The sequence below is a fragment of the Sminthopsis crassicaudata genome, chromosome 1 (assembly GCF_048593235.1).
Source record: "Sminthopsis crassicaudata isolate SCR6 chromosome 1, ASM4859323v1, whole genome shotgun sequence".
NCBI classification, from domain to species: Eukaryota; Metazoa; Chordata; class Mammalia; order Dasyuromorphia; family Dasyuridae; genus Sminthopsis; species Sminthopsis crassicaudata.
In genome coordinates this window covers 512865466-512879824 of record NC_133617.1, presented here as the reverse complement: position 1 = coordinate 512879824, position 14359 = coordinate 512865466, and the positions used below count along the sequence as shown (strand labels likewise).

Sequence of the window (14359 nt, the reverse complement as noted above, 5' to 3'; positions counted from 1 at the left end):
TTTCTTACAGATTTTCTATTTTGTACATACATTGTTTTGTATATACTGTATATGATGACTTCAGTGGGCAGTGAACGTTCCCGGGGCACTCGGGACAAAACTCAGATTTCAACCACACAGATGACACAACCACAGAAACAAGTAGTACAGGTGAGTTTTATGTTTCTTTAGTGGAATAAAATAATTTAAGCGTAAATACATAGCTATGTTTTTTTGTTTTTTGTTTTTTTTTTGCCAGAAATTTTTTTTTTTCTCTGGGGGGGATTTCAATAAGAAATGTGACGAGACATTTGCTTCTAGGCTGCTGTTTCTGGTTATCACTTACCTGTGGACTCAGGGACTATAAACTTTTAGACTATGCAAAACTTAGCAAGATAAATTTGATACAAAATTATGAATGGTACATTCATAAAGTCTCAGATTAGCTGAGAAAGAACTTTGATAAGTAACTTTATTTTAAGATGATGGAAATATATTATTTTCAAATGTTGTTAGTACTATTTAACAAGTAATAATAGTCTTTTTTTATTCCACAAAAAATGGATTGTGATCAGCAACATATGTTTAAAATGTTTATTTTGAAGTTTGAAGTTATTTGTGATCTTAAGTCAATTAAGGAATTAAGGAATTCATAAATTTGTGTATTATTATTTTACTTGACAAATCTTTGTAAATAGTACATAGGTAACATTTATCAGATGAGGCTAAATTTTTATTTGAATTCATGGAATCAATAGTAATAAAATTATACTGTATTCAGATGCCAAATATATATGATTGTTGGATTATGACACCAATATGGCTCTTTTAGGGATAGAGTGGATAGAGTGCTAGATCTTGAATCTAGCAAAGAAAATTAACTTATTTAAATTACAAGATTGTGTGATCCTGAATAAGTCACTTAATCCTCTTTTCCTCAGTTCTTCTTCAGCAAAACGATCTGGATGAGGAAATGGTAGAATACTTGAGTGTTTCTGCCAAAAAAATTTCAAATAGGGTTATAAAGAGTCAAGACTGTATTGAAATGACTGAACACATGGCCCTTTTATTGACTTGATAAGAGGAGGCTTTCTTTTGCATTGTTAATGAATAGTGACATCATTTTGCATCTTCCTGGTGCTACTGTTAAATTATAAAAGATAGCAGTGCTTAGGAAGAAGTTAATAGGTTCTAATCTTGATTCTCCCATTTGTTTTTGTAATCTTGGGCAACTCATTTAACCCTTTAAAGGGCCACCTGCCCCTCCTACTGTAAAAAGAAAAATATTGGATTAATGATCTCTCAGGTTTTTTTACATATGTAAAAAGGATCCAAAAGACTGACCTTTATTTCTTTTAAGAGAATATTTTGATTGATACCTTTTGTTTTCAAACTTCTGGCACTATATTGGATCTTGTGACAAAAACAATTAAGCAAAAACATACAGTATAACAACAACATCTGATAGTATAATATAATAATCTTCAGCAGTTCTTGTCCTCCCTGCCATGAACAGGGTTATAATTTCATTTTCTATTTATTCCTTACCCTTCCTTTGTTTATTTGGTATTACATTGATGTTGTGGAGTTTGTTGTGTAAATTGTGCCTCTTGGCTTTGCTTATTTCACTCTCAATATTTGTATAAATCTTTCGATGTATCTCAGAATCCTTTGTCAGTTTTTATTGCACAAAAATATTTCATTAATAACCCTTTTTAAAAAAATTATAAATTTAATGAATACTAAAAAGGATATTTTGATGTAGAAGCAGCAAAAAGATTTTATATGAGGTTGTAAAATTCTATTAAATACAAAGTTTTAAAATGTACATTAAATTTGAGACAGTAGTCATTTTAGTAGCTAGCTAGCATTTTATGTATTAAAAAAAATCCTTTAAAATTTACAAAGGATTTTACATATTGTTCACTTATTTGATCTTCACAACAGTCCTGTGAGGTAGATGCTATTATTAACCCATTTTACAAATGAATAAACTGAGGCATAGAAAAGTTGAATTAATTAGGCAGGGTTACATAGCTGGTAAATATTTGAAGCAAGATTTAATCTTAGGGCTTTCTGACTAAGTCCTATGCTCTGTCTGATAAACCACCTACATATGTAAAGAGCCTGTTAAGAAATCTGTACTGCTTGTCTGTGTTCCGTTTTGAACTTTTACTCTGCTCTTCTATGTATTTTAAAATGTTATATTGAACCTCTTTCCTTTTTCTGTACCTTGATCACACATGTGCTTTCTTCCTCACAACTCTTCGTGCCCTCCCCTACTTTCCCCTTTCCCATTCCTTTCTTCCCCATTTGCTTTTCATATAAATATTTTTGTTCTGGGACAGAAGATATTTGCCTTTCTTTTCTTAGGTAAATATCCTTTAATCTGGTTGTGTTATGCTGATAATTATAAAATTAATTCATACTATTCCGATTCTGAAGCTAAAGCTTCATTACTCTGGCCACACAGTGAGAAGATAAAATTCATCAGTAAAAACCTTGATTCTGGGAAGATTGAAGGCAAAGGAAAAGGGCACAGACAATAGAGGATGAGATAGAAAGTGTCATGAAATCAACAGATATGAACTTGGGCAGTCTGTGGGAGATAGTGGAGGATAGAAGGGCTTGGTGTTCAATGGTCTGTGGGGTCATGAGGAATTGCACACAAAATATTGCATTCTGCCTCAGACCTTTATTTGCTTTATGACCTTTACCCTCTGCCTGCATGTAAAATGGAGATAATTAGAGCAGCTAACCCTGTGACAATCAAATGATGGTATAGTTACAGTTCTTGACAGATTGTAAGTACTTAATAAAAGCTTGTTTTCTTCCCTTAAAAAAGAAATTCCCTATCAGTGTTACATAGTATTATATAACCATATCTAATGGCAGTTAAACACTTTAGCTGGCATTAGCCATAACTTAAAAGTTTAAATACAGTCACTTCCTAGGAAGCTAGTTTAAGGTGAATACTGTCTCTCTGACCTCGGGCAAGTCACTTAATTTCTTTGGAGCCTTGGGTTCCTCACCTATACAATTAAGTCATTTGGAATAGATGATATTTAAGTTTTTTTTTTTTTTTTAATGATTCTTGTACTTTAAATATTTAGAATATGTGTTTGATCCAGATGTTATCATCTGAACTAATAAACTCAGTGTGTGCATGGTTTTTTTTTTTTTTTTTTTTCCCCCTGCAGAAAATGGGAGTTTGTAAACAGCTAAAATAGCAAAATAAAAGGGAAGGAAGCTTTAGGAAATCCTATGCTATCGTCAGTTAAAGCATGGCAAAATATCTTTTATAATATTGAGGATTAAAATCAATCTGGAATATATATATATATGATTTATGTATATTTACTTAAAGTAAATGTGTTTTTAAATACAAATTTATAAATTCCTTCTCTAGCTCTCTGTTCTTTTTTTTTTTTTTTTTCCTTCTTGAGGCTGGGGTTAAATGATTTGCCCAGGGTCACATAGCTAGGAAGTGTTAAGTGTCTGAGACCAGATTTGAACTTGGGTCCTCCTGAATTCAGGGTTGGTGCTCTATCCACTGTGCCACCTAGCTGGTCCCCCCTCCCCCCCTTCTCTCAGTTCTTGATTTTTTTATTTTTCCTTTTGGATTCTCGGAGAAAAAATATTCTGGGTTAGATCTTGGGATGGGGGGGTAGATATTTAGGGGCACCAAATTTTTTGTTTGACTTCTACAGGCTGTTAAGCAATGGATTAGAAAACATGGATTTAAATGTCAAAATAAATGTCTCTCAGGCAAATGACAGATCTTTTAGTCCTTTTATATAAGGACACAGTGTCAATTTACATTTTTATTTTGAGAAAGACCTAACTTTTTCATCTTGCTCCAAACTCCTCCAGACTCATATCAGTATTATTATGTTCTGACTATGCTGTTTTGTATCCTGTTTTGTATAGGCTTATTAAATGTCATCAATTACAGTTCTTTAGACTAAACAGAATGAAGCATTAACTTTCTTGACAATTCAGTTATTACTTTATTTAGTATAGATTTTGTACCGTGAATTGTACAAAATGTTCTTAGCCCACTTAGGTTGAACAAATTTATTTACATAATATACTTTTGGTGTCTAAAGGTCATAAGCACAAATATAGTAAGAGTGAATGGATTAAGTAAGTAATAACTTCAGATTTCCTGATGTACATTCTTAACTGTATTTTATCTTCCTTGCTGTTTCATTTTTCCTTTTCTGTTTTCTAATTATCCCAAGACTTAGTCTTTGTTCACCATCTATTTTTCCCCCCATTGTTCTTTGCCTTGAAGAAATAAAAATAGATGAGGTCTCCAACTATTACGTTGATTCTCAAAATCCATATCTGTGGCTGTCATTTTCTTGTATCCCATACTCATAATATTGTAGCACATTTTTACTTGAACTACTATTGTCCTCTCCAGCTCAGGATAGTATTTATAATCTGTTCTCCAAATCTCCTTTCAACTTTTGTTTACAAATAGATATCCTCCTTCCCAACTTTTCTATTTCTATGCAAAACATTGGATCCCTCATAGGGTGACTTGTTACCTTTCTTTTTTGTCCCTCTATTTGGTCATTCAGTAAATCCTTTCAGTTCTTACTCATCTTTTTTAAAATTCTTATTGCTGCCATCTTATTCTAAATCTGCATCTGCTTAATGACAAAGCAACTGTTTCAATTTCCTAACTTTTAATAGGGTGTCCTAACTTAAGGTATAGCAGGGTGAATTTTGGACCAAGAATTGGGAAAGGAATATGCTATGCTTTGTTATTAACAAGTTGTATGTCCTTTAGCAAATGGAATTACTTTCTGTGTAGTTTTATATGATAATTCATCCTGGAGAGAACTCATTGCCTGCCACAGACTTTTGTCCTTGGTCATTGACAATTGACAAGGTAATACAGAGTTTGAATAACCAGATGCATTGCATGACAACTGGTTTTGTTTTTGTTTTGTTTTTTAGTTTGTTTTTTAGTTTCGCTCTTCATAAGCTGAGAATATACACCAAAATTTAATTATGATTCCAGATCAGTATCAAAAAAGTATTAAAACCTTTTTGAGTTCAGGAAACTTAATTTCTTAAGAATTGAATGCATGAGACCTTGAGAATTATTTCCTAATGAAAAAGATCTGTAGGCATCCTTTATAACAAAATCAGTATGGTGCACGAGATTCATTGCTAAAAAGACTGATATTTGCATTAATAGAAGTATAGTGTTGAAACTAAGTTAATAGTCTCACTGTACTCTATGCTGCTTAAAACAGTTTTACATGAGAATATTGTATAAGCTACTGGCCTGTGGTATTAAAAATGGCTGTTTTTAACGCCTATTCTGATGCCATTTGATTTTTTAACTGGCTGTATTGACTCTGGACAAGTCCTTTTATATTCCCCAAGTGTCTCTTATGATTATAAATTGCCAAGTGGCTGATTTGTATTTGTAAGAATCATCTCACCATAAAATTGCAGATCTGGACTGAAACTAAAAAAAATTGGTTTTTAAAGATGAATACTGACAACCTAACACATTAAGAATGGTGAGGGGTCTGGAATCTGTCATGCATAATATTTTGGGTTAATTGGGAATTATTTAACCAACAGCAAAGTAGACTTGTAGGACACAGTTGTCTTTTCTATGTTTGAAAGACTGTCAAAGATCTAATTTATATAACTAATTAGTGGGAGAACATTTAAATGTAAGGCAAGAACTTTTATAAGATTATTTTATAAGAAATTGAGCTACCCTACCTAGATAGTGGTCTCCCTGTTAGTTACACTGAAAGTATTTAAGTAAAGACTGAATGATATGAACAATAGTTGAGAAAAGGATTTTTTTTTTTAATTTGGTGGGAGGTTTAAGTAGATAAATTCTATTTCCTTCCAGTTACAAGATTTTTATTCTGTCACTATAATGAACTTTTTCTTCTGAACCAAATTTGATTCTTACCAACTTCATATAGGTTCATAAAGTTCAAATCTTCAGGTTGACTGATTCTCAAAGACTATTATCGCTATGTTAAGGAAGGTCATGACTTGGTTCCTAGAAAGTGTTCCTAGAAAGTGCCTATCTCTGTGTTTAAGAACTCAATTCTAAGGTTCTCTGATATAATTTGTTATATACATTTCTTTTGCATTCCTCTCCACAGCTGAGTAGAACTGCTTGATAACTATATATATTTAAAAAGAATAGCAGATTGTGTGTGTGTGTGTGTGTGTGTGTGTGTGTGTGTGTGTGTGTGTGTATATATATATATATATATATATATATATATGGTAGATTTGTGGTTTCATTTGTAATTTTTTTTTATTATACTGTTATGGAAATGCTTGTTTTCTTTCTTAAATTAAAAATAAAATTTAAAAAATTAGATGCTATTAGATGGCACTTAATAGTGATATTATTTGATATGTAAAGGAAACAGAAGTATGAATAAAAAGATGGTTTTAGTATTTTAGAAATAATTTGTGAGCTGGAGGAAGGGAAGAAGAATCAAGAGTCTTAAAGCTATTGAGTGGAAGTGTGGATGTATATATATATATATATATATATATATATATATATATAGTAGTCTTAATAGTTATGTTTTCAGAGAAGCTGATTTTGTAGAAGAAATCTTTTGAGTGGATCTGAGGTTAACTCTCTTGAAAAGAATAATTTTAGCTTTATACTGTACTCCCAGATAGTTTAGATGAGCTTTCCAGTGTGCCACTTCAGATATTAAGAGGGGAATAGAAGAAGAGTGAGCGGCAGTATTGGTCTTTAGGTTGAACAAGTTTGGGAGCAATCATAACATGTCTGCTGTTTAATGAGAGATAAGTGTTTCTCGAAAACAGAGAATTTACTAAATTCCTCCCTCATCTTACTATTTCACTTAATATTTCAGTGTAGCTTTCTCTATTTTTTTTTTCCCCCTTGGCTATTCCTTTTCTTCTTCATGGGATTTAGAGATGGAAGGAACCGCAGAAGTTATGTAGTAGTTTCTTTTCATTTTAAAGAAAGTTCTGAGAACTTAAGTGATTTTCCAAAAGTAACAGTAACTTTTAGAGCTATATCACATTCCGGCTCCTCCCCCCTCCCTTCTATCCTAGATCATAGTGGTTTCATTTTTTTGTTTTTGTTGTTATCCCCCCCCCTTCCTTTTTTTAGTACCATTATCTGCATATTTTATTTCTCAGATCAATTTGTGAAAATATTTACTTGAGGGTATATGATACTTGAGAGACCATTCTATATAAAAAGGAGTTAGTTAAGTTAATGAAGTTCATAACTCGGTTCCTAGGAAGTGCCCATACCAAAATACAGAGCTTTTCGAAATATCTATTAAACATTTTGACATTTAATTATTTGTTGCATTACATTCAGTTATCTGTGTGTTTGTTTGATATGTTGAAGGAGTGGGGTCTGCTAGTTTCTAAAGAAGAGGGTCTTTTTTTTCCTCACTATTTTATTTTTCCAATTACATTTAAAGATGATTTTCAACGTTCAATTTTGCAAGATTTTGTGTTCTAATTTTTTTCCTTCCTCCCTTGCTTTTTCCCTGCTCCAAGATAGCAAACAATCTGATACAGATTATACACTTAAAATATAAAATATTTTAAAACATATTTCCATATTTGTCATACTGTGCAAGAAAAATCAGACCAAAAGGGAAAAATATCAAGGAGAAAAAAATCAAACAAAAAAGGTGAAAATACTATGCTTCGATTCACATTCAATTGCCATAGTTGAGAAGAGGTTCTTAATCTTTTTCATGTCATGGAACTTCTTGGCAGTCTGATAAAGCATATGAATTACTTCTCAAGAATGCATAAGATTTCCAAGGAAACCAATTATATCAAAATATGGTTATCAATATTAAAAAAAAATTATAGATCTTTTTCTCTCTATTTTCCCTTCTCTCCACCCCTTCCACTCTCAGGTTAAGAACTTCATTAAACAAAAGTAGATGAGTTTAATCTTTTGCCTCATATAAAAGGGACAATGGGGCTATTTTTTAAAAATAGTAGTTGAGTTTTCATTTCACCATAATTGTGATTTTTAACTCTTGAAAACTTTTGCAGCATAAAAACAATATAGCTATTAAGATCTTGACTGTTGAATCATTTAGGATTTACATTCAAATACACAGAAAAGATTGAAACCATTTCAATGGAATAAAAAAAAAGTTTATATGGAATAGGCTTGGGGCATCTTACTGTGCTATCTCTATGCCATACATGCATATATGTGTGTGTACACACATTCAAATAATGCTACTCAAAATTCTGCTAAGTGTTGTAAATATTGCAAATGTTAGATTATTTAGTCATTTCAGTATATTATAGGGGGAATTGTTTGAGGCATATTGCTCCGGATTAAAGTTTGGTGGTAATGTTAGAATTTGAAGCTAGGTTTTTTTAAGCCTCGTTTTCTGTGTTGCTTGCCCTTTCTTTGTTATTTAGCTGAGAATGACAGAAAATGAGTTTCTATTTAGTAGTTTAAAACTGGGGATACTTGAGAAGCTGTGTGTTTAAGTATATCCACCAAATGCACACATAATTTGTGTTAACAGTTTTTGACACCAGTGTAGCTTTAAAAAAAAAAAATTTAGGTTAAGTAATTAGTTTTATCCTTTTACATGTTTAATGAGGCCAGTTTTTTGTTTGTTTTACTTTGGACTTCTAAGAGTGATACGTGAGCCTTGATCTTTTTACATATATAATGGGGGTCAGTTTTTTGTTTTTTGTTTTACTTTGAGTCTTCTAAGAGTGATATTTGAGCCAAATTCATTTGTCATACCAGCTGTTCCTTTCTGCCACTGTTTTCACCCCCCTTTTATTTATATTTATTTTTGAAAAGAAATATCATTCAGGTTATTGTTTCTGTGATTATCTAAGCATATGGTCACAAAGTAGAACACAAATTTTAGGACACTTAGATACAGAAATGGAAAACTTTAATATTTTTCTTTATTTTGATAGTAGTTTATTTTATATATTTGCTGGTACAAGTTACAAACGGACATTATTTACTAGATAAGTCACATTAACATAATATTTTGGGTTTGTGGGTGTTAACACACATTTTGTCTTTTTGATTATATTTTATTAGAAAATTAATTGTTCTTTTTACTTTTTAGGCAACAGCTGAACAAATTCGCCTCGCTCAAATGATCTATGATAAAAATGATGCAGACTTTGAAGACAAAGTTAAACAGGTATATTATTAAACAGAAGTTTTTGTTCTGGCCTTAATATTTATTTTCTAGGATTTTCAGTTATACTGCAAAATGATTATCATTAATCAAGATTGACAGAAATTTTGAAAGCATCACTTGTGACATCCTTCTAATTTTTAAATATGGAAAACAGACACTCTTAAACACTGAAATATTCCCTCACTGCCTATTTAAAGTACCATTTCAAATATGCTTGCCTCTTAAGAAATAAATTACTTTCATTTAAAAAATAATTTCCTCTGATTTGGAGACGATAAATGACTTGTAAATTTGCACACCCTACTACTTTTTGCAGAATGAGTTTTGCTGAAAAACATAAACTCACAAGAAGTATTTTCATTTTTAAATTGTTCCTATCATCTTTCTTTTAATCTGGAAAAAATTTTGTTCAGTGAGGAGGCTAACGAACTAAATGATTTTCAGGGTCTCTTTCATCTCTAAGTCTTATTGAATAAAGATACCATATAGAATAGGTAAATAGACATGCACATATAGTTGAGTATAGGAAAATAAAAGAAAAGGGCAGGGGAGTTAAAAAAAGGGAAGATTAATGGAAGTGTGGTCAGAAACAAAAAAAATTCTAGGAGGGAAGGTTAAGTAGGAGAGAATAAGATAGAAGGAAATAGTAATCACAAGATGAACTCACACGTGTAGTAGAAGAGGATAGTAGAATAGATTAGAAATCAAAATTCAGTAATAAATTATTTACATGATATATACTTGGAACAAAGATACAGTTAATGTAGGAGACAGGAGCAGAACTCAGGAAAAAAGAGTTAGGAATAGTAGCTCTGAGCTCTGAAAAAACAAAATTTGACTTAATTAAAAGATAATTGAGGAAACTAAATTTTGCTAAAAAGTAACAGAGACCATAAAATGTTCTATCAGTATTGGTATATATGCACCTAATAGCTTAATATTCAAATTCTTGAAAGCAAGAAAGGCAAGGATAAGTTAATTATTGGAGGGAATAGACAACAAAACTATACTAGTGGGGGGTGGAGGGGAACTTCAATTTTCTTTTCTCAGACCTAGATACATCTGACCATAAAATAAAATAAAAGTAAGGAAAGGAATAGGATTTTATAAAAATTAGATAAAGATAGATAGATAGATAGATAGATAGTTAGATAGATAGATAGATAGATAGATAGATAGATAGATAAAATTAGAGAAGGAGGCTATTGACTGGGAATAGAAAAGTGTTTATATATATTTTAACTATAAGTGGCATCTTCTACCAAATCAAGCAAACATTAGAAATTATTCTTGCCCAACTATATATCAGTAAATCTGACAGTGTATTAAGACATTTAAAATCTCAACATGGGCAGGAAAGAAAACAGAAATATTAAATTCATCTTTTGGGAGGCTATAATATAATAAAAATGAGTCAAAGAACTGATTACCGAAATGATTTCAGGCCCTTACATGACAAAGTGGCCTGGAGATAGAAAGACCTGTGTTCAAGTTCAGCTTCATATACTTAACAAACTGTATGACCCTAGGGTAATCACTTAATCCAGTTTGCCTTAGTTTCCTATTCTGTAAAATGAGCTGAAGAAATGGCAAATATCTTCAGTATCCTTGCCAAGAAAACTCCAAATGCGATCATAAAAAATCAGAAACAACAATAATGAGACAACATACCAACATGTTATATGCAGTCAAATCATTACTTAGATTTATGTCTCGAAATACATACATTAGTAAAAGAAAAAGCAGATCAATAAGTTAGGTGTATCTTTTAAAAAAAACTTAGAAAAATAACTAATCACCCCCCCAAAAAAAAAAATTAATTAAACACCAAGATAGAAATCCTGAAAATCAAGAGAATAAAATTGGAAGTTTAAAAAAAAAATGAATTAATAAATACAACTAGGAGCAGATTTTATGGGAGGGGAAAAAATAATAAAACAGACCATTGATTAAAAAGAAACCCAAATTAACAGTCTCAAAAAGTGAAAAGGATGAATGTATTATCAGGGAAGATAGAATCAATTATTAGAACCTATTTTCTCCAATTTTATGCAAATAAAATTGGCATTAGTGAAATGGATGAATATTTATAAATTGTTCAGATTAACAGAATTCAGATAGTATATTTACCCTATATTAGAAAATTACCCTATATTAGAAAAAAAGAATTTAACCAGCCATAAATTCTCTTAGAAAACCTCCCAGACTAGATATATAAGTTAATTCCACCAAACTTCAAAGAATAATTAATTCCAATGCAATATAAACTGGGGGGGGGGGTAGTTGTTTTATCAAATTCTTCCTGTTATGCAAATTTGGTTTTGATAGGTAAAGTAGAGAAAAAAAAGTATGTGCCAATTTTATCAATGAATATTGATGCAAAAATGTAAAATAAAACAACAAAGAGATTGCAGCAATATATCACAAAGATCATACTATAAACATGCTGCACTGGAATGTAGTGGATTAATTCAGTATTACCAAACCTAAAGGCATAATTGATTTTACCAATAATAAAAGCAAAAATCAAAATAGATGGAGAAAACAGGTTTGGTTTTTTTTGTTTGTTTTTAAGCTTTTTATTTTCAAAAGAAAAAAAGGTTTTTGACAAATATAGCATCCATTCCTATTTAATACATCAGAAAGCATAGAAATAAATGGAACTTTTCTTAAAATAAGTTTCAACTATCTAAAGTGAAGAGAATATATTTGTAATGGGAATAAACTTCCCAGTAAAATCAAGGTTGAAGCAAGGCTGTCCATCATCACCATTATTATTCAGTATTGTACTAGTAATATAGCAAGTAGAGAGGAATAAGAATAGGCAATGAGGAAACAAAACTAAAAGTATAACTCTTTGCAGATTATAATGGTTTATTTATGAGTCCATAGAGAGTAAAAAACTAGCTAAAACAAGAACTTCATTCAGAGTGGTAGGATATAAAGTAAATCCACATAAATCATTAGCATTTCTTTATATTACCAACAAAACTCAGAAGATTAAGAAATTCCTTTTAAGATAAACTGCAGAGAATTTATAATATGGGAGAGTCTGCCTGCCAAGACACACAGGAATGCTATAAACAGTTACAAAACACTCCATATAAATCTAAATAATTGAAGAAATATTAATTGTTCATTGTTAGACTGAGCTAGTATATTTAAAATGTTAGTACTTCTAAATTATAATAAAAAATTATAGAGTTAGAAAAAAACCAAAACAATCCATCTGGAAGAACAAAATGTCAGGAATGTAAGCTGTAATTATCCAAACAATTAGATTTTGAATAAGAAATATTAATTGGTCGATGGAACAAATAGATACACAATATTAAAAAACTAATGAAGTAAATAACCTATAATTCACTAAACCTAAATATCCCAGCTAGTAGGGCAACAACTCACTATTTGAAAAAAAAGTTCTGGCAAAGTGGGAAGCTAGTAGGACAAAAACTAGCTGGAAACTAACATCTCACATTGTAGGCTTGATAAAATAAGCTCATTCACACTGTATTCCAAAATAAGTTGAAAATATTTGTGTGATTTTAACATAATATAAGCAAATTAGTGGGATGGAGAAGAAATTATTAGATTCATGGGCAGGAAAGAGTTCATGATTATACAAGGGATAGATTTGTGGCAGATAAAATTGAAAATTTTGTTTAAAACTGATGCATCTAAAAAAATAAGAAAAGCAGGAAACCATAGTGGAAGGGGGGAGAAGAGAGGAATCTTTGGGGCAAGTTTTCTGATAAACATCTCATTCCTGAAATAGTATAACTGATCCATGTTTATGTAAATACTGATAGGAATGGAGAATAGAATGAAAGCTATCAATAGTGCAATTTAAAAAATGCTCTGATACCATTGCTAATTATGAAAAGCAATTCTGAGGTATACTACTTAGAGTAGTTAATATGATAGAAAAGAAAAATGACAAATTTGGAGGGGCTATGAAAAAACAAATAGTGGTACACACCTGTCAGACTGGCTAGAATGACTGGGAAAGATAATGCAGAATGTTGGAAATGTGGGATGTGGGAAAACAGGGACATTGATACATTGTTGGTGGAATTGTGAATACAACCAACCATTTTGGAGAATGATTTGGAACTATGCTCAAAAAGTTATCAAACTGTGCATACCCTTTGATCCAACAGTGTTACTACTGGGCTTATATCCCAAAGAGATCTTAAAGAAAGGAAAGGGACCTGTGTGTGCAAGAATGTTTGTGGCAGCCCTCTTTGTAGTGGCCAGAAACTGGAAACTGAGTGGATGCCCATCAATTGGAGAATGGCTGAATAAATTGTGGTATATGAATATTATGGAGTATGTTCTATAAGAAAAATGACCAGCATGATTTCAGAAAGGCCTGGAGAGACTTACATGAACTGATGCTGAGTGAAATGAGCAGGACCAGGAGATCATTATATACTTCAACAACAATACTATATGATGATTCTTTTTTTTTTTTTTTTTTTTTTATTTTTCCAAATTATCCCCTCCCTCCCTTCACTCCCTCCCCCCGATGACAGGCAATCCCATACATTTTACATGTGTTACAATATAACCTAGATACAATATATGTGTGTAAATACCATTTTCTTGTTACCATTAAGTATTAGATTCCGAAGGTATAAATAACCTGGGTAGATAGTAGTGCTAACAATTTACATTCACTTCCCAGTGTTCCTTCTCTGGGTGTAGTTATTTCTGTCCATCATTGATCAACTGGAAGTGAGTTGGATCTTCTTTATGTTGAAGATTTCCACTTCCATCAGAATACATCCTCATACAGTATTGTTGTTGAAGTGTATAGTGATCTTCTGGTTCTGCTCATTTCACTCAGCAACAGTTGATTTAAGTCTCTCCAAGCCTCTCTGTATTCCTCCTGCTGGTCATTTCTTACAGAGCAATAATATTCCATAACCTTCATATACCACAATTTACCCAACCATTCTCCAATTGATGGACATCCATTCAACTTCCAGTTTCTAGCTACAACAAAAAGAGCTGCCACAAACATTTTGGCACATACAGGTCCCTTTCCGCTCTTTAGCATTTCTTTGCGATATAATCCCAATAACAGCAATGCTGGGTCAAAGGGTATGCACAGTTTGATAACTTTTTGGGCATAGTTCCAGATTGCTCTCCAGAATGGCTGGATTCTTTAT

At 31.6% G+C, this 14359-nt stretch overlaps 1 protein-coding gene across 14 annotated transcripts in view; it reads left to right on the top strand.

Moving 5' to 3' along the window:
• Nucleotides 1-14359, top strand: part of UBAP2 (ubiquitin associated protein 2) — a 115132-nt gene that overhangs the window by 25341 nt on the left and 75432 nt on the right. For all 14 annotated transcript variants that reach the window (XM_074281639.1, XM_074281640.1, XM_074281650.1 and 11 more), the window contains 2 exons: nt 11-150; nt 9108-9185. In XM_074281639.1, the coding sequence (XP_074137740.1) occupies nt 52-150; nt 9108-9185 (177 nt within the window). In that variant the 5' untranslated portion in view covers nt 11-51. The remainder of the gene's footprint in view (nt 1-10; nt 151-9107; nt 9186-14359) is intronic.